This window comes from Thamnophis sirtalis, unplaced genomic scaffold (genome assembly GCF_051295495.1).
Source record: "Thamnophis sirtalis isolate CommonGarterSnake01/CBP01778 unplaced genomic scaffold, rThaSir2_p1.2 scaffold_4, whole genome shotgun sequence".
Lineage (NCBI taxonomy): Eukaryota > Metazoa > Chordata > Lepidosauria > Squamata > Natricidae > Thamnophis > Thamnophis sirtalis.
The window spans coordinates 6,376,675-6,400,310 of record NW_028261384.1 but is presented as its reverse complement, the minus strand read 5'-3'; the positions used below and the strand labels follow the sequence as shown (position 1 = coordinate 6,400,310).

Here is a 23,636-nt window from a genome sequence, read left to right as displayed (position 1 = left end):
ACTCAGTAGCAGAATCCATCTCTTCACTCAACCCATTAATACAGTTAATGCTGATATCTTATACTTAAATAATTGCTGAGTACTATTTGGTGGGAGCGTTTTGTGTGATATCCCTCAGACCACAAGCCTTGAGGGATATATTTTAATTTATCCTTTTTGCAACAGTGGTGGGTAGAGCAAGGAAACTGGTCTGCCATCTTTTTTAAACGACTTTTGTGATTTTAGAAGAAAACTAAACATGAGCCATGATAATTTAGCAACAGCAGACAACTTCCCTCTGTGGTTTTAACGAAATATGTAACATGTGATTGGAATATAACTTTTTTCCCCCCTTCCTTTTCAGGGTCAAAGGTTTGGAGAAGCCCCCTATGCTCCTTAATTTCACTAGCGGTTTTTTGTTTTTTAAAAAAATCAAGGCGATTGTTTTGTAAGCGATTCTACGAATCACAGCTTCTCCTTTTCCCAAGGATCCTGAAAATGAGGATCCTCTAAGCTCCCCTTTCGAAGCTACCTATTGGCAGGCGACAACTGAGCTGGTTCTGAGAAGCAGTTTTACTCAAGGGCTCTAGTCAAGAATCTACCAGATTCCTTCATTCTTTTGTTCCTTAGTGGCTGATCCAACCCATTCAATTCTCATCAGAAAACAACCCAAGCAGAAAACCTGCTAATATTCACAAGGCACACACAGCTCTTATTAATGGCACCAACTGTTTGGTAAAACCTCCTTTTTCGTTGATCATCTAGATCAGTGTTTCTCAACCTTGGCGACTTTAAGTCCTGTGGACTTCAACTTCCAGAATCCCCCAGCCAGCAGAGCTGGCTGGGGAATTCTGGGAGTTGAAGTCCACAGGACTTTAAAGTCGCTAAGGTCGAGAAACACTGATCTAGAACAAGGGTCTCCAATCTTGGCGACTTTTAAGACTTGTGGAGGAACTCTGGGAGTTGAAGTCCACAAGTCTTAAAGTCGCCAAGGTTGGGGACCCGTGATCCAGAAGGATCAAGACGGATGGAGGTTCAGCCTAAAGGCACAATAAGACCCAGCCAAGGAGGCTGATAAGAAAACTACACAGCTCAGGGAGAAGCAGCCCCAAGTGAGGCTGAACGGAGAACCACACAGGTCTCCGTCGTCATCCACACCTTTTCTTTAGGCATGGAGTCTTTGGTTTCCTCCTCCTCCTCCTCTTCCAACCGCTGCTAGAGGCTGAAGTTCACAAACGGGTGCCTCAAAAGGTCTTCCGCGGTGGGCCTCCGCTTTTCCTCCACAAAGATCAGCTTGAGAAAGTTGCGGCAGTACTCCGAAACGCCGTCGGGAAGCTGAGGCTTGGTGGGCTGGGTCGCAATCTTGAAGATGGCGGCCATGGCTTCGTATTCGGCCCAGGGTGGCTTCTCGGTCAGCATTTCTACCACGGTGCAACCCAAACTCCTGGGAAAGACCGTGGAGGGGGAAAAAAGAAATCCCAAAAATGTTTATTTCTGCAACGCTTTTGGGGAGGCGAAGGGGACTCTGCTCTCCTCCTTGGTTCCCCATCACATCAAGCCTGTAAATCAGGGGTCACCAACATTTCAGACCTCGATTCAGGTCCAATCGGACTAAATTCGTAATTTTAAATCCCGCGGACCACTAATAGGATCTGCCTAATGACTGGCTGGGTGGGCGTGGCTAAGTGGTCATGTGACTGGGTGGGCGTGGACAACTCAATGTCACTCACATCAAGGGGCGCCTCATCAGCCTCCACTCGCCCCTCCCTTCCCAGCCACTTTTCGCCTGCCCGCCCGGGCTCCTTAGGGCCCCAACTGGAAGCAGTTGCTGGAGCTAAGAAGCCACCAGGAGAAAGAGTTGGCAAAACAGCTCAGTTCAAATTGGATCTGACCGAGAAGGAGGCTCAGCAGAAGCGCCTCACTGAGGACTACAAGAATGGGCTTTCCAAGCAGAGGGAAGACCTGCGGGAATGCAAGGCCAGGTGCCGGCGCCTGGAGGCTCAGGGGGCTGAGATGGTCAGCCAGTTCCAGGCCATGATGCAGCCCCATTGGAACAAGGCCCTCCGGCTCTTCGCCACCAGCGGTGCTTCCCCCCAGCCTCCGCCCAAAGCCCCCCACCAGGAGGCCGAATCAGACCCCAAATCGGAATTTCTGAGCCCCCTCTGACCCACACAAAAAGCCCCCAAAGGGGGAGACTCTGTAGCAACACTAGCAATTCATTGCACATATCTGGCCCAGGGGCCATAATTTGAGGAGCCCTGATTTATTGCAATATAAAAAATGCTAATAATTTTTCTTTGGACCACCAAAATTTTCTCATGGACCACCAGTTGGTGACTGGTGCTGTAAACAAAGCTGGATTGGGAAAATGGTTCTTACCACACGTCGGCCTTCCTTCCGTAGCCTTCTCCGCTAATCACCTCTGGGCTCATCCAGTAGGGAGTTCCCGTGACAGATTTTATACCCGTCCCAGACATGCAGATCGTCTGAATGCGTTTGCTGGCCCCAAAGTCTCCTAGTTTAATGTTCCCGACAGAATCTCTCAAAATGTTGGCACCTAGATTGGAGGGGGAAAAAAAAACAATGCAGAGAAGGGAAACAAAGAAGGAGAAGAAAGATGAAGAAGAAGATGAGGAGGAGGAGGAGGAGAATGAAACAGACAAAGAGGAGAAGGAGAAGACAGAAGAGGAAGAAAGGAGGAGAAGAGGTGGATAAGATAGACAAAGAGAAAAAGGAAAAGATAAATGAAGAGGAGGAGGAGGAGTTGATAGACAAAGAGGGAAAAAGAATAGATAGATGGAGGAAGGAGATGATAGACAAAGAGGGAAAAGCAAAGATAGGAGGAAGAGGAGAAGGAGATGATAGACAAAGAGGAAAAGGAAAAGATAGGGAAGGAGGAGGTGGAGGAGAGGTCAAATGAGAAGACAACATGACAGAGAGTCAGCAGTAAATTGGCAGGATATTGCTGTAAACCTTGAATTCCATCTCCCTTAGCCAAGTGCCTGGTGCTTAGAACTTGATTGCACACAATGAAGATTGAGATCATCACAAGACAACATATTTGCTGTATATTCAGGGCCATAATTTTACCTCTAGGGACTCACACGGACAAGCAGCCCTTGGAAACTAAACTCTTATCAGCCTCCAAAACAAATCTCACATATTTTTTCTAGCAGCTCCAATTCTGGGGTGGGGTTTTTTTTTGGGTCCCCGATGATGTGGATAACTCCTGATCCACAACAATTGCAACCTTCCTCATATTGTAAGAAACTTTGTGTGCACCAATGTATTAAAAATCCCATATTATAATAAAATAGTATGTGTATATGTCCATATTTTAGAAATGCATGATGTGAAATAATGTAGTGTATATATGTGTGTCCCTATCTCTTCGCCTTTATATCAATATTGTAGCAGCCCCAATAGTGGCCCTGCTTTTATTGGAAAGTCATGTTTTAACTAGCATATCCTTTCTGGCATCAAATTCCTGTTTTTCTTTTTGGTTGCTAAAGTTCTTGCATTAATCTGGGACGGCATTTCCCCCGTTTTGTTCTAATTCAATTTGATAAAAGAGGGAAGAGAGAATTTTGTTTTAAATATGTCTTAAAGGAGATTCTGATAGATAGATACAGGTAGTCCTTGACTTACAACAGTTTGCTTAGTGACCATTCAAAGTTACAAGGACCACTTTTCACACTTACGACCGTCACAGCATCCTCATGGCCACATGGTTTGTATCTGGATGCTTGACAACCGACTCACATTTATGACGGCTGCAGTATGTGTCCCAGGGTCACATGATCACCTTTTTCGATCTTCTGACAAGCAAACTCGATAGGGAAGCCAGATTCACTTAATAACCATGTGACTAATTGAACAACTGCATCATTCACTTAACAAATGTGGCAAGAAACATTGTAAAATGAGACAAACCTCACTTAACTGGTTTCTCACTTAGCAACCTACCGTATTTTTTGGAGTATAAGACGCACCTTTTCCCCTCAAAAAAGAGGGTGAAAATCTGGGTGTGTCTTATACACTCAATACAGCATTTTTGGCCTCCCGAAACCCTGCCCCTTTTGCAAAAATGGCCATTCATAGCCTTTAGGAGGCTTCCAGAGTGCTCCTGGGGGCTGGGGAGGGTAAAAATGAGTGAAAAACGGGCCATTTTTTTCCTCATTTTTGTGCCCCCTCCAGCAGCAAAAATCGGGCCATTTTTGGGGAGGTTGCAGAGCACAAAAATTTTGCCTCTTCAAGATCTTAGTGTGTTTTATACTCCAAAAAATACAGTAAATCTTGGGCTCAATTGTGCTCATAAGTTGAGGACTACCTGTATTGGGATAGCCTTGCCCTAATTTAGTGATAAGGAAAGACGTATGGTATGTGGGAAGATTCTCTCAAATGCCTCTAATTCCCCCTAAATGCCAAAGAAAGATGTTAAAAGTGTTTTTTCAACCTCAGCAATTACAAAATCAGTGGACTTCAAACTCCCAGAATTCCCCAGCCAGCGTGGGGAAATCCACCATCTTGAACTTGCTGAGGTGGAGAAACGCTGCATTAAAATATATTTTCTGCCTGGTGTTTTTCTTGCTTGTTCCCCAGACTGGGGAACATAAGGCAGAATCATCACCTTCCCACTTCCAGTAACACAATCAGCTCAGATGGTGAGCAAGAACCCATCTTAGAAAAATTCTAAACGTCCTACAAATAAAGTAAGGAGGGGGGGGGGAAAAAGCCATTTTCACGGTGGGATGAAAATCTTTGAGAAATCGCACCGTAGATTTCATCACAACCTCAATTTTCATTCCAGGCTCCATCAAGTTGGAAACCTTTTTTAAAAAAAAATTTGGTCCTTGAAGCCTTTTGGTGGACTTAAAATGTCCTCTGAGTTGGCATGTTGTGCCTACCTTTAATGTCCCTGTGTACAATCATGTTGCTGTGGAGGTAGGAGACGCCTTGTAGGATCTGCCTTGTATATTTACGAGTCACATTCTCTGTCAAAGCCCCGTAGGCTTTTAGCTGGTCTTTGATTGAACCCTAAAAACACAAGAGATGAATAACTGATTAATTTCTTGGCTTCCTGAAACTCTACGCCTTCCGAAACGTTTCTCAGCTCCTGGGGGGCACCAAGTTCAAAGGGATAAACAATCATATTTGAGTCAGGCGCACCTCAGAGGTGGGTTCCTACCAGTTCGCACCAGTTCGGTAGAACCGGTTCGTCAAATCTACCGAACCGGTTAGAAGAGGTTCCACCAGAAAGCAGGCCACACCTACAGAAGAGGGTCCAAATTTTTTTGAAACCCACCACTCACACACACACACACACACACACACACACACACAGACTCACACACAGAGAGAAAGAGAAAGAGAAAAAAAGAAAAAAGAAAGAAAAAGTGAGAGAGAGATGAAAGAAAAAAAGGAACAGAGAGACAAAAGGAAGGAAAGAGAGAGAGAGAAAGAAAGAAAAAAGAAAAGAAAGAAAGAAAGAAAACACATGGCTGGCAAGCCACTCCCACCAGGTCACATGGCCGGCAAGCCACTCCCACAAAGGAGGTCACACCCTCAGAGTAGGTTCGAAAAATTTTTGAAACCCACCACTCTCATACACACACACACACACACACACAGACTCACACACAGAGAGAAAGAGAAAGAGAAAGAAAGAAAAAAGAAAGAAAAAGTGAGAGAGAGATGAAAGAAAAAAAGGAAACAGAGAGTTTGTTATGGACTGGAATCCGAAATAAATGCCAGTTGTTGGCAAAAAAAAAAAAAAGTTGTAAAATGCAGTCCCCTGACCACAGGACATTACAAATGACCAGAAACCGGCTCCTGGCCACTGGAAGTGCAATCATGTGACTGTGCAGGGAAAATCCACCTGAACTTTAGCAATAGCAGTTAGACTTATATACCGCTTCATAGGGCTTTCAGCCCTCTCTAAGCGGTTTACAGAGTCAGCATATCGCCCCCAACAACAATCCGGGTCCTCATTTTACCCACCTCGGAAGGATGGAAGGCTGAGTTCAACCTTGAGCCGGTGAGATTTGAACAGCCGAACTGCAGAACTACAGTCAGCTGAAGTAGCCTGCAGTGCTGCATTTAACCACTGCGCCACCTCGGCTCTTCGAATGCAGGTCGTAAGGGATGCCTTCTATAAAACTGATTGGCCATTAAAAGAGGTTAAGTCGAGAACTACCTGTACAGTATTAGCTATTAGAACAGAAGTTTGTGTTGGCCACAATGGGAAAGAGAGAGAAGATATTCCTTATCCATTCTGTTTGCAGGCTGCCAGAAATTTCACAGAACTAAGAATGGCACCAAGGTGAATATTTTTTCTACTGCTTCCCTCATTAACCCTGGTAGTCCTCAACTTAGAACCATTCATTTAGTGACCGTTACAACAGCACTGGAAAAAAAAAGACTATTTTTCGGACTATTTTTCTTGTGACTGTTACAGCATTCCCATGGTCAGGGGATCAAAACTTGGGTATTTGGCAACTGGTTCATATTTATGACGGTGGCAGTTTTCTGGGATCGGTTGTGTCATCTGTTTTTGCGACTCCACCCCCACCCACCCCCGGCAAGTAAAGTAAGCACGGGTAAGCTTAACAACTGTGTTTGTTGTTAACTGAACAACCGCACTGATTCACTTAACAACAGTGGCAAGAAATGGTAAAATGGGGCAAAACTCACTTGCCCCGCTTAAAAACAGAAACGCTGGGCTCAATAGTGGCCATAAGTCAAGGACTAACTGTAGCCCATACCCAACTGCTCTGATTCACTGAATGGTGGGTTAAGCATATGGGGGCCTCCCAGTTCTTTGCACCCCCAATCAAGGCTTAATGTGACTGCGGCCTGCATTGGATCAAAACAAACTTTGTTATAGTGGGAAAGTGCAATAAATAGCTTCCGAAATGAGGTCTCGCCAGAGCACTCGTGTTTTTGGGGGGAGAAACAAAGAAAAGTGAATATTAGCATCTGTGTTAAGCGGAAACCTTTGTTCTCAGGGCCTGGTGCTTCCTGGTTGGAAAAAAAGTCCTTTTGTTCCCTTTTTCCTTTTTTCATTCTTTTGTGGTGACTCTTTATCCAGCCATATCCAAACGAGGATTTCATCTCTTCCTATTCCCAGGTTTAGGCTGAGTCGGTGCGAATTGTACAGATTGGGACTCAATTTAAAGCAGCTAGCTGGAATCTGCACTCAGGACAGTCTCTTACACAGATAGTCCTTAACTCACAACTTATAATTTAGCGACTATTCAAATGGCACTGAAAAAGTGACCTACAATACAGTTCTGGGCTGCATAAGCAGAGGGATAGAATCAAAATCAGGTGAAGTGTTAATAGCACTTTATAATGCCTTGGTAAGGCCACACTTGGAATATTGCATTCAGTTTTGGTCGCCATGATGTAGAAAAGATGTGGAGACTCTGGAAAGAGTGCAGAGAAGAGCAGCAAAGAGGATTAGGGGACACTGGAGGCTAAAACATATGAAGAACGGTTGCAGGAACTGGGTGTGTCTAGTTTAATGAAAAGAAGGAATAGGGGAGACATGATAGCAGTCTTCCAATATCTCAGGGGCTGCCACAAAGAAGAGGGAGTCAAGCTATTCTCCAAGGCACCTGAGGGCGGAACAAGAAGCAATGGGTGGGAACTAATCAAGGAGAGAAGCAACTTAGAACTAAGGACAAATTTCCTGACAGTTAGAACAATTAATCAGTGGAACAATTTGCCTCCAGAAGTTGTGAATGCTCCAACACTGGAGGTTTTCAAGAAGATGTTGGTGGACCATTTGTCTGAAGTGGTTGTAGGATTTCCTGCCTAAGCAGGGGGTTGGACTAGAAGACCTCCAAAGCCCCTTCCAATTCTATTATTCTATATTCTAATTTATCGTGCCCATCACAACCATAACAGCATCCACATGGTCATGTGGTCAAATTTTGGGCACTTGGCAACTGGCATGTATTCATGATAGTTTCACTGTCCTGAGGTCACATCATTGTCACTTGTAACATCTAAGCCAGCTTCTGACAATAATCCAAGTTCAGGAGAGAAGCAGGGTTCATTTAAAAATGTGCGACTCATTTAATAACTGCAGTAACTTGGTTAACAACCAATTCAAAAACAGGTCATACAATCCAGAGTGATTCACTTAACCACTGTCTTGTTTAGCCATGGAAATTCTTGTCCCAACTATGGTCATAAATCAAGGATTAACTGTATTGTTCCCCTAAGAATAGTGTTTTTCTTAACCTCAGAAAACTTTAAAGATATTTCAATTTCAACTCCCAGAATTCCCCGCAGCATATTGGCTGATGAATTCTGGGAATGAAATCCACCATGGCTCCGTTTACTGCTTATATACCGCTTTATAGACTTATATACCACTTTACAGTGCTTTACAGCTCTCTCTAAACCAGTGTTTCTCAACCTTGGCAACTTGAAGATGTCTGGACTTCAACTCCCAGAATTCCCCAGCCAGCATTCGCTGGCTGGGGTATTCTGGGAGTTGAAGTCCGGACATCTTCAAGTTGCCAAGGTTGAGAAACACTGCTCTAAACAGTTTACAGAGTCAGCCTCTTGCCCCCAACAATCTGGGTCCTCATTTTACCCACCTCAGAAGGATGGAAGTTGACTCAAACCTTGAGCCTGGTGAGGTTCGAACTACCAAATTGCAGGCAGCCGGCAGTCAGCAGAAGTAGCCCTGCAGTACTGCACTCTCACCACAACCAAAATTTGACCCCGAAACATCTGTTGTGGACATTTGTTAAGTCAATTTTGCCTCATTCTATAACCTTCCTTGCAACGGTTGTTAAGTGGATCACTGCAGTTGTTTAGTTAGTAACACGGTTGTTAAGGGAATCTGGCTTCCCCATTGACTTTGCTTGCCAGAAGGTCGCAAAAGGGGATCACGTGATCCCGAGGCATTGCAACCCGTCACAAATGTGAGACAGCTCCGCAAGCATCTTAATTTTGATTTCGTGACCATGGGAATGCTGCAGCGGTCGTAAGCATGAAAAACAGACATAAATAACCTTTTCAGTGCTAAGGGAACTGTTGTAGGTCTACCTGTGTATAGTTCCAATGGACGGCTGTAGGGTTTTAAAATTATACAATGAATATTTTCCATGTATTCCATATACGTAAGACACAAAGAATCTCTTGGATCCCAATGGACACTGTTTTTTTCCTGAAAATAAGACAGGGTCTTATTTTCTTTTGACCCCCGAAATAAGCGCTTGGCCTTATTTTCGGGGAGGTCTTATTATATTTAAGGTGCAGGAGACGGAGAGCGTGGTCACCTCATGGCTGCTGCTGTGTTGCAATATTTTCGGGGAAGAGCTTATTTCAGTGCATGTGCTCAAAAGCCCGATTGGCCTTATCTGGGAGGGTGTCTTATTTTCGGGAAAACAGGGTAGAAATACACTTAATAAACCGATAAATAAAATGGCTTACCCCAGGCATATATTCCACGAAGATAGACAGTTTCCTCTCTTCCGGATCGCGGAGACAGCCGTAATACTGTACTATCCTCTCGTGGCGGAGAGTTTTAAGCAGCTGGATCTCACACTCCAAGGCATTCACTTCCTGAAATAAATCCAAATTCATTAACTGAGCGAAAAGCAGATTGGTGGATACAACCAGATATCAGATATGGTGAACGAACGAATCTAGGAAATAAAATTTAGTTTCTTTCTTGTTTCCTAGTTCCAAACTTGCAAGGAATAAGCTATGAGTTTACCGAGGTGGATTTGCGTTTTTTTTCCCCCCTACGAGCCGAAGTGGCGCAGTGGTTAAATGCAGTACTGCAGTCCACTTCAGCTGACTGTTATCTGCAGTTCGGCTGTTCAAATCTCACCGGCTCAGGGTTGACTCAGCCTTCCATCCTTCCGAGGTGGGTGAAATGAGGACCCGGATTGTTGTTGGGGGCAATATGCTGACTCTCTGTAAACCGCTTAGAGAGGGCTGAAAGCCCTAGGAAGCGGTATATAAGTCTAACTGCTATTGCTATTGCTATTCTGGCCTGCTTAAGAGAAGAACAGAGTTTTGCAATCATTTTGCCCAGTGGTGAAATTTGATTTTTTTTTTTACTACTGTGGACGTGGCTTGGTGGCCATGGCAGGGGAAGAATACTGCGAAATCTCCATTCCCTCCCCTCTCCGGAGCTAGCCAGAGGTGCTATTTTCAGAGGGTTCTCCAAACTACTCAAAATTTCCACTACTGGTTCTCCAGAACCTGCTGGATTCCACCCCTGATTTTGTCCCCCGGATGCAAAAGGATGATCCAGAAATGTGAAATCTTCCTGTTTTCATTGGTGGCCTCCAAGATACATTAAAGAAGCTCAGAAGAAGCATGAAGATAAGAATGGAAAGATTTGGCTATACGGGTAATCCTAGACTTTTGGCCACAAGGGAGCCCCTGTTGCTAAGCGAGACAGTAGTTAAGTGAATTTGCTCCATTTTACAACCTGTCTTGTCACAGTTAAGTGAATCATTGCAGCTGTTGCCTTAGTCATATGGTTATTAAATGAATCACCACTGACTTTGCTTGTCAAAAGGGGATCAACGTGACTCCGGGATGCTGCAACCGTCATAAATATGAGTCAGTTGCCAAGCGGCCGAATTTTGATCACGTGACCCTGGGGATGCTGCAATGGTCGTAAGTGTGAAAAATGGTCATAAATCGCTTTTTTCAGGGCCGCTGTAACTTTGAATGGCCACTATATGAATTGTCAAAAGTGGAGGACTACCTGTTCCCACAATGGTGGGATCTTGTTAAAGATGATGGGAGATAGTTAAGTTGGCTTTTTCGATTAGAGAAAAGATAATATCTTTGTATTGTTGATTGGAATCCCTTTATGGACTAAACAGAAAATAATGATTTATAGTTTTGCTGATGGACTAGAGAAAGAAGAGAGCTATATGTCTAGTTTAATGAAAAGAAGGACTAGGGGAGACATGATAGCAGTCTTCCAATATCTCAGGGGTTGCCCCAAAGAAGAGGGAGTCAAACTATTCTCCAAGGCTCCTGAGGGCAGGACAAGAAGCAATGGGTGGAAACTAATCAAGGAGAGAAGCAACTTAGAACTGAGGAGAAATTTACTGACAGTTAGAACAATTAATCAGTGGAACAGAAGTTGCCTCCGGAGGTTGTGAATTCTCCAACACTGGAAGTCTTTAAGAAGATGTTGGATAGCCATTTGTCTGAAGTGGTTGTAGGGTTTCCTGCCTAAGCAGGAAAGCCTTCCAAAGTCCCTTCCAAATCTGCTATTCTATTCTATTCTATTCTATTCTATTCTATTCTATTCTACTCTACTCTGTTCTACTCTGTTCTATCTTTTAACTGTAAAGAGGCAGCTTCATAATTCTGGTTACAATTGCAGCAAAGAAAAATAAGTTCTTTTTTTTCTCCTTCCTTCTCTATTTTTCCCTCTTGTATTATCAGCTTTCAGTTTCGTTTCTTCCCCTTAACTTTGTATTCGTTTTTAATCTTCCTTTTTAAAAAACCCTTACTAAAAATTAAAGCACATAAAGATACTGATCAACCTTAGTGTTCATCCCCAGCATAGATAGACCTCGACTTACAACTGCAATGGAGGCCAAAATTTCTGTTGTTAAGCAAGGTGGTTGTTAAGTGAGGGTTGTTAAGTGAGTTCTCTCCCCCCCCCCATTAGAATGACCTTTTGGCCACAATGAGGATTGCTGCAGTTAACAAGTGACTCATGCAGTCGGTCATTAAGTGAATGAAGGCAAATATATAGTACACGTCTCAGGATAATGGTGCAGGATGCAGTGACCAACCCAGATTGGAACCGGCAGTCATTAAGTGAATCTAATGTCTCGCATTGACTTCACTTGTTGGAAGCTGAATGGGAAGATCATAAATGGTGATCGCATGACCAGGGAGGTGGCAGACATGGTACATACTATATTTTTCAGAGTATAAGATGCACCTTTTCCCTCAAAAAAGAGGGTGAAAATCTGGGTGCGTCTTATACACTGAATACAGCATTTTTGGCCTCTCAAAACCCCGCCTCCTTCAACAAAATGGCCTTACATAGCCTTTAGGAGGCTTCCAGAGTGCTCCTGGGGGCTCGTCCCCCCCCCAGTCCCCAGGAGCACTTTACAAGCCTCCTAAAGTCTATGCATGCCCTTTTATTGACAAAAAATGACCTGTTTTTGCAAAAAATGGGGCGTTTTTGGGAGGTCTACAGAATGCAAAAAACTTTTTTAAAAAATTTGCCTCTTCAAAATCTTGGTGCGTCTTATGCCCCCCAAAATACGGTACACGCCAGTTGCCAACGAGCCCAAATTTTGTTGATAGGACCACAGAGATGCGGCCCATGATCGTATGTGTGAAAAACAGTCATAGGTCACTTTTTTCAGTGCCGTCGTAACTTCAAGCGCTCACTAAGCGAATGGCTGTAAATCAAGGACTATCTATCGTGAGAGCTGCTACCCTGTTTGCAAAGCCAGCAGATTTGCGTGGCCTTAAAAGTCCTTGAAAAATCTCCTTTCGCTATTCAGTGAATTCAAACAGGGACAAGGCAAGCTTCCAAATTCCATTTTTTTTTTAAATTTTAAATTGCCAGTGAAACATGGAGAAGAATCAGCAAGTTCAAGATGACACAACTAAACATCTCCAACTATTGACTTACTAAATCACTTACTTACTTATTGCCAATGGTCAAACAGTTCCCAACACATTCATTCGCTCCTGAGTTTCGGAATTAAGCAACCAAATTGCTTTATAAGGTCATTTCTCATAAATGATATGGACTCTGGGGGATTTCTGTCTGTTTTTAATTTCCTTGCAAAACATTTTATAAACACAGCAAACACATTTTCTCACTCATTTTTCAGATATAACTGGGATATTTTAAGCCACCCACATATTTAAAAGGATGGCATTACTTGCAATTACAAGAACATCCTTAACTTACAATCATCCATTTACTTAAAACGGCACTGGAAAAACTTTTGACTTTTATTTTTCACACTTATTTGCAGAATTCCCCATGGTCGCCTGATCAAAACTCAGGTGCTTGGCAACTGACATGTACTTATGACGGTGTCCTGGGGTCATGTGATCATTTTTTGGGACCGTCTGACAAGCAAAGTCAATGGGGAGAGAGTCAGATTCGCTGAACAACTGTGTTATTAACTTTTAGCAGCTGCAATGTTTCGCTTAGTCATTGTGGCAAGAAAGGTCATAAAATGGGGCCAAACTTATTTAACAAATCTCTCACTCAGCAACATAATTTTTTGGGGGGGTCTCAGTTGTGGTCGTAAGTCAAGGACTACCTTTATCAAGCGTTTGCCCTTTGCAAGATCTGGCATCCCAATTTAAAACTTCAAAGTTGACTATTTCTTTCTTTGCAATTCAAGGAAAACGACGGCCTGAGCAAGAGGTTACTACAGCTTTAAGTTAGCATCATGCAGATCTGAAGGCTTTTCCAGGAAAGCGATTCTGCTTCTAAACAATATTTGGCCACTAATGTTTCCTGTCTGAATCCCCAAAAACGGCAGGAATTGAAACGGAAGAGCTGAGTAACAGTGGAAAAGCCTAGATTGTAACTGGAAGCATGGTTGTTTTTTTTTTTAAAGCAGCACAACTGCAGGGAGCCCACTTAAGGGTGAGCAGAATGAGACCCCGGTTTAATGGCCCGATTGGGGTGGGTGGGTAAGCGGGACCTGTGCCTCCCTCGGGTCCATAAAAATGGCCCATTTGTGGTGATTGTGATGCCTGATGACACCACTGCGTTGCTTAAGGAAATTGAGTCTATTTGGATGAAAACATCTGAGGGATGGATGGATGGCGAAAGAGATAGATACAGAGACAGAAATAGATAGATGAACAGAGAGAGAAAGAATAAGAATCAGGTAGGTAGGTAGGTAGGTAGGTAGGTAGGTAGGTAGGAAGGAAGGAAGGAAGGAAGGAAGGAAGGAAGGAAGGAAGGAAGGAAGGAAGGAAGGAAGGGAGACAGAGAGAATAAGAACCAGGAAGGAAGGAAGGGGGGGGGGGGAGAGAGAGAGAGAGAGAGAGAGAGAGAGAGAGAGAGAGAGAGAGAGAGAATAAGAATCAGGAAGGAAGGAAGGAAAGAAGAAAGGAAGGAAGGAAGGGAGAGAGAATAAGAATCAGGAAGGAAGGAAGAAAGAAAAATATAGATAGATAGATAGATAGATAGATAGATAGATAGATAGATAGATAGATAGATAGATAGATAGATAGATAGATAGATAGATAGATAGATAGAATGAATAAAAATCAGGTAGAAAGAAGGAAAGAAAGAAAAGAGGAAGGAAGGAGACAGAGAAAGATAGAGTGAGTTAGTGAGTGAGTGAGAATCATGTAGAAAGGAAAGAAAGAAAGAGAGAGAATGAATCAGGTAGAAAGAAAGGAAGGAAGGAAAAGAAAGGTAGAGATAGAATAAGAATCAGGTATAGAAGGAAAGAAAGAAAAAAGGAAGGAAGGAGACAGAGAAAGATAGATAGTGAGTGAGTGAAAATCAGGCAGAAAGAGAAAGAAAAGAAAGAGAGAGAGAGAGACAATGAATCAGAAAGGAAGGAAGGAAGGAAGGAAGGAAAAGAAAGTATAGAGTAGATAGATAAATAAAGAATCAGGTAGAAAAGAAGGAAGGAAGGAGGGGAAAGAAAGAAAGGTAGAGATAGAGAGAGAGAGATAGGGACAGGAAAAAACAAAAAATGATCTCAATCTATCACCGAGTGTTGTATTTTACCATTTATGATGATGGTATTTTATGAACATGGTCATGATTTAATCCCTTGCTGTCTACGTGTACAATGGAAGCTTAATGCACCCTAGAGAAACCCCTTGTGGGTGCCCAATCCCACTTGGCCAGTGAAGAACGTTACCATTCTCTCCTCTTCCGTTCTATCTGACCAAACACTCACTTTGCTGGTCTCTTGGCTGTCGGGGTCAAAGGGCACCTGCTTCACAGACAGCTCCCGTCCAATGTCAACATCATAGCAAAGGTAGACTTCTCCGAAAGCTCCTCGGCCCAACAGCTTCCCAAGCCTCCAATTCACTGGGGCCTGCAGCGCTAAAAGGGGGCAGAAGCAAGAAGAACAAGTCAGCAACCTTCCCACAACTCCAGCTCCTCAGGCGTCAACCCCTCCAACTATGCGCGGATCATGTACAACGTTGAGCAAAACACATTCTTTTTCTTGGCAGAATCTACGACTTAGAACTACAACTGAGCCAGCGGTGGGTTGCAGGTGGTACGGGTGTACAGGTGCCTGCCGGGAGCACCAGGTTCCGTTCCAGTATGGTGCTCCGGAGGGCCCACCCACCCGCCCGTAAAATCCTTACTGGTAAATCCTTACCAGTATTTGAGCTCTTCGGCGCTTCTGTGCATGTGCACGGAGCATACGGCGCCTGCGCGACGCTCCGCCAAGCAGCTGGAGCGTCACGGAGGCGTTGCGGAGCGTCACAGGAGGTAAGGACGCGTCCGCGTGCTGCGGGCGTTCAAGTGGTGGATGCCGGGCCCCGTTGCACCGTACCAGTTGCAACGGGATCCAGAACCCACCACTGAACTGAGCCCACCGTTTCTGTTGTTATGCGAGACCATTGTTAGGTGAGTTTTGCCCCGCTTCACGACCTTTCTTTCCACAGTTGTTAAGTGAACCACTGCAGCTGATGTATCAGTAATAATCTGGCTGTTAAGCGAATCTGGCTGGCCCATTGACTTGGTTTGTTCAGAAGGTGGCAAAAGGGGATCTACATGACCCTGGGACACAACGGTCATAAATGCAAGACGGCTGCCAAGCGTCTTGAGTTGTCGTCACATGGCCCTGCGGATTCTACAAAAGTCGCATCTGTGAAAAACAGTTGTAAGTCCCCTTTTCAGTGCCGTTGGTCACTAAATGACCTGTTGTTAAGTCGAGGACAACCCATAGTGATTTCATCAAAATCCGAATGCTCCCCTAGTACTTCCAGCCTTAGTTGTTATGATTCTAAAATACAGGCTAGTGGCCCCCACCAATCTACAATTACCGTATTTTTCAGACTATAAGATGCACCAGTGTTATCAGATGCACCAAGATTTCAAAGAGGTAAGTAAGAAAAAAAAGTTTCGGTCCTCCCCAGCCCCCAGGAGCACTCTGCAGTCTCCAGCAGGGCTGGGGGGATGGCAAAAACACCCCAATTTTTGCAAAAAATGGGCCTTTTTTCACAAAAACAGAGGCATTTTTGCCTTCCCCCACCTCTGCTGAAGCCTGCACTGTGCTCCTGGGGGCTGGGGGAAGGCAAAAACACCTCAATTGGTGTGAAAAACGGCCTGTTTTTTTTCTTTCAAAAATGGGATGCGGGGCAGAGCTCCAGGAGGCCAAAATCGGCTGTATTCGGTGTATAAGACGCACCAACATTTCCACGCTCTTGTGGACGGTGGGGGGGAAAGGTACGTCTTGTACTCCAAAAAATACGGTAGCACGATTTCTTTTCTCTTACAGAATTTGTGGCTTCCATTGGAAAACCTCAGAGAGCACCAAGGACCCCTGCAGTTCAACCCTGAGCTGCAAATATTCTCCTTCTTCCATACGTCTCTGAAAACATTGGGGAAGACCTGGGTCATTCCAGGAAAGTCTCGAAATGGAAATCGGGGAAGACAAGGGAAGCCGTGGGCCATTCGGTTTTTGTTTTAAACTTTGCACCATCAACCATGGAAGACGTCCAAATTTCCTCAAGGCTTTTTGACTCAGAATAGAAGCCTTGTTTTGATAGCAAGGGGGCTGTAGACCTCCTCTTGTCCCGCCCTTGAGACCATCATCTTATCTCTGGAAAACGGCAAACAAGGGATGGTCTCCCCACCATTCAAGGGTGCTTCCCTCTCCCTCTCCTCCCGCTCAAGGCAAATAGCACCCTCTAAGGCCATCCGTTCCACACAACGGTCTACGTTATCAGCCAACCCAGATGTTCCTCCTCTGAGTGAATCCCCAAGAGGGGTCCAAGGTAGCGTTGAAGGTCACCAAGGAATTCCCAACTACTTCCACATAACCCAACAGACAACCCCAACTCTGGAGCGACTTACTGTTCCTGGCCTTGGGAGACGGAGAACTGAAGCCTTCAAAGATCTTGTCGCAATTGTGCCACCACTTGTTGTTCCCCCGTTCCTCGTACCGCATGGTGATTAACTTGCTGTCTCCGTTGAAACTCTTGGTTCGGCTGGAAGGCAGAAGCTGGAACAGGTTCTCAGGAGGAGCATAACTCCTAGGAAATGTCCTGCGGCCTTGGGAATCAATCAAGGCAGAACAAAAATAAATAAATTGAGACCAAGAAGGTTTCATTGTCTGATATACAAGTTAAACATACGAGGACAGTTGCAGGAACTGGCTATGTCTAGTTTAATGAAAAGAAGGACTAGGGGAGACATGACAGGAGTCTTCCGATATCTCAGGGGTTGCCACAAAGAAGAGGGAGTCAAACTATTCTCCAAGGAACCTGAGGGTAGAACAAGAAGCAATGGGTGGAAACTAATCAAGGAGAGAAGAACTTAGAACTAAGGAGGAAATTTCCCAACAGTTAGAACAATTAATCAGTGGAACAACTCCAGAGGTAGTAAATGCTCCAACACTGGAAGTTTTTAAGAAGAGATTGGATAACCATTTATCTGAAGTGGTATAGGGTTTCCTGCCTAAGCAGGGGGTTGGACTAGAAGACCTTCAAGGTCCCTTCCAACTCTGCTATTCTAAGTGGTCCTCAACCTATGACCACAATGGAGCCCAAGAGCTCTGTTGCCAAGTAAGACGTGAACGCTTACTAAATGAAGCATTGTAAGTCAAGGTCTATCGGTACATTAACCGTGTTTCTTACATGTATGTGCAGTGTCCCTCCCTGAGTGTGTTGACCGAACGGGAATATAGCTTGTTTTTAAGCTAATTGGGTCTCCTTAAACTGGATTGGGGAGTTTTGCTTGAGCAAAATCATCTTGTCCAAGTTTATGAGTCATCTTGATGTATTCTTGCATCATAATTTCTTAAATCAAACAATCCCGTGATTTATAGAAGAGGACAGCTGGGATCCCAATGGAAGTGGCGTGGGAATCTCAATGAAAGGAATTTCCCCCAAATTCGTTTAACCTCTCCTGAAATGAAGATCCCTCTATGGAACCACCTCTTCTTCCCTCTTCTCTTTGCTACTAGAACATTTCAACTGTAACATTCAGTGAGGATCAAGGAATGATCTGAAGTTAGCGGAAGGCACCATTTTCCAATCCTTTTGTTTACATTTTATTTATTTACAAATATCTACAGACCCCTCGCATCCTGGTCATCAATTGTTTCAACTCCTATCCTCAAAATGACACTACGGACCACTGCACACCAGAACAACTAGGCACAAGGACAGTTTTCCCCCGAACACCCTCACTCTGCTAAACAAATAATTCCCTCACCACTGTCAAACTATTCATTAAGGCTGCATTACTATTAATCTTCTCATCATTCCTATCACCCATCTCCTCCCACATACGACTGCAAGACTGTAACTTTGTAGCATGTATCCTTATGATTAATATTGATATTGATTGTTTCCTGATTGCTTATTTGTATGCTATGACTATCACTAAGTGTTGTGCTGTATGATTCTTGATGAATGTATCTTGTCTTTTTATGTACATTGAGAGAATCTGCACCAAAGACAAATTCCTTGTGTCCCCAATCACACTTGGCTAATACAGAATTCTATTCTGTTCTATTCTATTCTATTCTATTCTATTCTATTCTATTCTATTCCTTTCCATTCCTTTCCATTCCACTCCTTCCTATCCTATCTATCCCATCCTATCCTATTCCATCCCTTCCTTTTCTATTCTATTCCATTCCACTCCATCCTATTCCATTCCATTCTTTCGTATTCTATTCCATTCCATCCTATTCTATTCCATTCTTTCCTATTCTATTCCATTCCACTCCATTCCATTCCTTTCTATTCTATTCCATTCCATTCTTTCGTATTCTATTCCATTCCATTCCATCCTATTCCATTCCATACTTTCCTATTCTATTCCATTCCACTCCATTCTATTCCATTCCATTCCTTTCTATTCTATTCTATTCTATTCTATTCCATTCCATTCCATCCTATTCCATTCCATTCTTTCATATTCTATTCCATTCCATTCCATCCTATTCCATTCTTTCCTATTCTATTCTATTCTATTCTATTCTATTCTATTCTATTCCATTCCATTCTATCATATTCCATTCCATTCTATTCTATATCACTATTTCATGTCTTGAATTCTGGTGTAATAGAAAGCAGATTCTGAATTTCTTCTGTCTTTTCCGCTTGTTCGTTTCTCACTTCATCAATTTTAACAGTTAAGGCCGTGAACATATCCCAGCATCTTCTATTTATCCACCCAATAATAACAACCCTGTGAGGTGGGCTGGCGGAAGAGGGTCTGGTCCAGGATCCGCCAGCTGTCTTCCAGGGCTAAGGTCGGACTTGGATTCAAGGTCCCTTCCTTTCTAGCTGGGTGGCTTTAAGCACAGACTCTCTGTCTCTTTCCATCTCTCTCTTATCTCATTTACATACTTGATACGCCAGAATTTGTCCTTCACATATGTTGGAATTCAGCTTTATAATGTTCAGCTACCGCAGCTCTAAGTGTGGAAACTGCTATTCCAAGAAACACATCTCCAATTTGTTCTTTGACGAGGCTGATTTTAGGCTGGCCATTAAAAAAAAAAACAACGCCTTTAAAGGAAGATGGACACAGGAAGATGTTTCTGGATCAGTTGGCTTGCGAGCGCATGCATGCACTGGAAACCAGTGAGCGGCTGGTGATGGTGTGCAGACCCAGAGAGAGGGCTTTGCATGCCTCCACTGGAACACCTGCCACAAGTTCCCCATCACAGGTATAGGAAGTTCCTGCACTGCCTACCTAAGTTATTCCCAAAAGATCTGCAGGGAATGATAGAAAAAAAGCCAAGGTGATGTTAGCCACCACTTGGTGACTGAAGTTATTTTGGCCAAAATTTCTTTCTTTCTTTCTTTCCCTTCCTTCCTTTTTTCTTTCTTTTGTTCCCTTTTTTCTTTCATTTCCTTCTGTGCTTCCTCTTTTCTTTTTTTCTCCTTTTTTCTTTCCCTTCCTTCCTTCCTTTTTTCTTTCTTTCTTTTCCCTTTTTTTCTTCCATTTCCTTCTGTGCTTCCTCTTTTCTTTTTTTCTCCTTTTTTTCTTTCACTTTCTTCCTTTTTTCTTTCTTTCTCTCCCCTTTTTCTTTCATTTCCTTCTGTGCTTCCTCTTTTCTTTTTTCCTCCTTTTTTTCTTTCCCTTCCTTCTTTTTCTTTCTTTCTTTCCCTTTTTTTCTTTCATTTCCTTCTGTGCTTCCTCTTTTCTTTTTTTCTCCTTTTTTTCTTTCCCTTCCTTCCTTTTTTCTTTCTTTCTCTCCCCTTTTTTCTTTCATTTCCTTCTGTGCTTCCTCTTTTCTTTTCTTCTCCTTTTTTCCTTTCACTTCCTTTTCTTTTTTCTTTCTTTCTCTTTTTTCTTTCACTTTGTCCATTCCTCTTTTCTTTCTTTTCTTCTTTTTCTCTCTTTCTCTCTCTTTTCTCCTTTCCTTTATTCCTCCCTACTTCATTCTTTCTTTCTCTTTTTCTCCCTCCCTCCTTTCTGTCCCATTTTCATTTTCTTTCACACTCCCTCTCTCTTTCTTCTCCTTTTTTCTCCCTCCCTTCTCTCTCTCTCTCTCTCTCTCTCTCTCTCTCTCTTCTCTCGTGCCAGTCATCTCCACTGCCAGGGAAACTGTTTGCACTGCACCTTCACAGCCGCCGTGCTGCCTTTTTTGAGACTATCTGCTTTCATAACATTCTCATTCGAAAGCAATTAAAAACCCTTGTTTTGGCTGGCTTACCATCATTGTAGTCCTTGCGACTCTGGGAGAGATGATACTGCCTTGGGAAGGTGCCGCCTTTTCCTCGGTCACAAAACGGGACATTGAAATCTGTCCAAGAGAGAAGAAAAAAAGGTGAAAAGATGCAAAATGTTGCCCGGCTTCACCCCCTCCTGCCAACAGGAGCCCGTCCAGGATCCAACCCCGGTCAGAAGTTGACTTAAGAGGCAGAATTAAATAATAGGCTGTTCTTTTACAGCAGAGTTCCTCCCATTACTTTTACCCATGAAGAAAAGCGTCAAAAAAGTTGTTTTTTTAAAATTGCTCCAGCATGCTCTTTTCATCCCTGCAGCCAAAGATTATTTGAAAAAATGTAACATGCAGATTTTCAACCAGAACAGCAATATAACTCTGCAGCTTGAGAAGAAGTCGTCGAAGTCACAGGCGCCTGGTGATTGGCCCAATGTCCCCCAGCTGGCTTCCATGGCTGAGGCCGAACTAGAACTCACAGGCTCCTGATTTCTAGCCTGGGGCCTTGGCTATTAACATCAAAATGGCTCTTGTTTTCCTACGGGCAATATCTGCACGAGGAAGCTCTTAGCAGCTTCTCCGAGATAAGGCAGGTGACTTAAGATAAATGAGAAGTGGCCCACTTGGTGGAAACAATATTTTTTTTTGTTTTTACAAAACCAAGAGAAGATAAAGGAATTTACAAAATAGCAAATATCGCAGCCAACGGTTACAAAAGGCTAAAATTTCATTTTGTTTCCTTATGCTGCCTTAAACAGTCCTGCTTTAGGCCCAGTTATTATAACTCTTTCTCATTCTCCACATCGCTTAACCAACACTTGATCATCATCTCCTAAGACAGTTCAGCTGTTTCTCCTTAATGGGTTGAATATGAAAGAAAAGAGGGGGGCAGTCGAATGAGCCGGACACTTGGGGATCAGGCAAATGAAAGTTTAATTAAAAACTTGAACCCACCCTGGAGGCATATTAAAAAAAGTCCCACAACCTAAAACTGAAATCCGCTTCCAATATTTGTTGCAACACAATATCACCTCAAGCCAAACACTTACCTATTTTTTCTTTCTTTCTTTTTTCCCTTCTTTGTTTCTTTCCTTTCTCTCTCACTGTCCTCCCTCCCTCCTGTCCTTCCTTCCTTCCTTCCTCTTTTTCTTCCTTCCTTTATCTCTCTCTCTCTCTCTCCTTTCGTTCTTTCTTTTTCTCTCTCTCTATCCTCCCTCCAATTTCCTTCCTTCCTCTTTTTCCTTTTTTATTTCTTTCCTTTCTCTCTCTGTCCTCCCTCCCTCCCTTTCTCTTTCTTTTCTCCCTTCTTTCATCTATCTATCTATCTATCTATCTATCTATCTATCATCTATCTATCTATCTATCTATCTATCTATCTATCTATCTATCTATCTATCTATCTCTCATCTCTCTATCATCAATCTATCTCCTTTCTTTCTTTCTTTCTTTCTTTCTTTCTTTCTTTCTTTTTCTCTCTTTCCTCCCTCCCCTTTCCTTCCTTCCTTCCTTTTGCTACCTTCCTTCGTCTGTCTGTCTGTCTGTCTGTCTCCTTTTCTTTCTTTCTTTCTTTCTTTCTTTCTTTCTTTCTTTTTCTCTCTTTCCTCCCTCCCCTTTCCTTCCTTCCTTCCTTTTGCTACCTTCCTTCGTCTGTCTGTCTGTCTGTCTGTCTCCTTTTCTTTCTTTCTTTCTTTCTTTCTTTCTTTCTTTCTTTCTTTCTTTCTTTCTTTCTTTCTTTCTTTCACTTCCTTTTCCCCCTCCTTCCTTCCTCCCTGGGCCCTTTGCCATGCATTCATTTTTTAATAACAGAGGTCATGATAACATTAACATTGAACAAATGTTCCACCAGCGAGATAAAGAACCTTGAAGTCGGGGTGATTAGCCAGAATCAAGTCTGCAAGGAAAATGTCAGATAATGAAGCATTCGGGTCATGGAAGATCCCCATTTCTGGGGCTGTCTGGGGGAAGCGTGGGAGGGCAGCCATAATTCTCCTTCTCTGGCAGAGCATCCTTCTAAATTTTCAACTATAACTTTTTTTTTACATTCTTGCTTTAGGGCAATTTTCACTCATTTTCAGCCTTCTAAGATTTTGGTGAGACTTCGGTTACCTCAACTTACAACCATTCATTTAGTGACTGTTCAAAGTTACTAGGGCCCTGGAAAAGTGACTTGCGACCACTCCTCACACTTACGACCATGGCAGCATCTCCATGGTCATGTGATCCAAATTCAGGTTGCAACGTCCTGGGGTCACGTGATTCCCCGTTTGCGACCTTTGCAACTGGTTTCCAGCAAGCGAAGTCAATGGGGGAAGCGGGATTCACTTAGCAACTGCTGGATTCACTTAACGACTGCAGTGATTCGCTTAACAGCTGTAGCAAAAAAAGTTCAGCAATCGCCTTGCTTAGCAATGGAAATTCTGGCCCCAATTGCCGTCATAAGTCAAGTATTATCTAAATAAACTTCTGGGTTGAAGTCAACCCCTACTGTCTTATACAGTAAGCGCTATACAATACTTATTACTGTATAATAATACAATAATATTATACAATATTCACACAATACAATAACTCAGCATTCTTACCCAAGGACTCGAAGCTGTCTTTGGTTTCTCTTTTCCTCCTTGAAACGGGTGTTTTGCTGAAAGCAGGACTGCAGGAAAGAAACCCAATTAGATGTAGAGAGAGATGAACAGCTGCCAACATTGCTCATTCATTATCTGCAAACTCGTACCCCTCCATAACTCAGACTAAAAATCTTAACAATGCATAACATTTTAA

The 23,636-nt window shown here is 43.2% G+C and overlaps 1 protein-coding gene across 1 annotated transcript in view; it reads right to left on the bottom strand.

The window, feature by feature from the left end:
• Nucleotides 1-879: 879 nt before the first annotated feature.
• The window catches only part of LOC106545629 (mitogen-activated protein kinase kinase kinase 3-like), a 98,637-nt gene continuing 75,880 nt past the window's right edge, over nucleotides 880-23,636 (bottom strand). The window contains exons 10-17 of the mRNA XM_087712413.1: nucleotides 23,441-23,508; nucleotides 20,850-20,939; nucleotides 17,027-17,224; nucleotides 14,892-15,040; nucleotides 9,433-9,564; nucleotides 4,887-5,016; nucleotides 2,359-2,536; nucleotides 880-1,423 (exon numbers count right to left, since the gene is read on the bottom strand). Coding sequence (XP_087568539.1) covers nucleotides 1,195-1,423; nucleotides 2,359-2,536; nucleotides 4,887-5,016; nucleotides 9,433-9,564; nucleotides 14,892-15,040; nucleotides 17,027-17,224; nucleotides 20,850-20,939; nucleotides 23,441-23,508 — 1,174 coding nt within the window. The 3' untranslated portion in view covers nucleotides 880-1,194. The remainder of the gene's footprint in view (nucleotides 1,424-2,358; nucleotides 2,537-4,886; nucleotides 5,017-9,432; nucleotides 9,565-14,891; nucleotides 15,041-17,026; nucleotides 17,225-20,849; nucleotides 20,940-23,440; nucleotides 23,509-23,636) is intronic.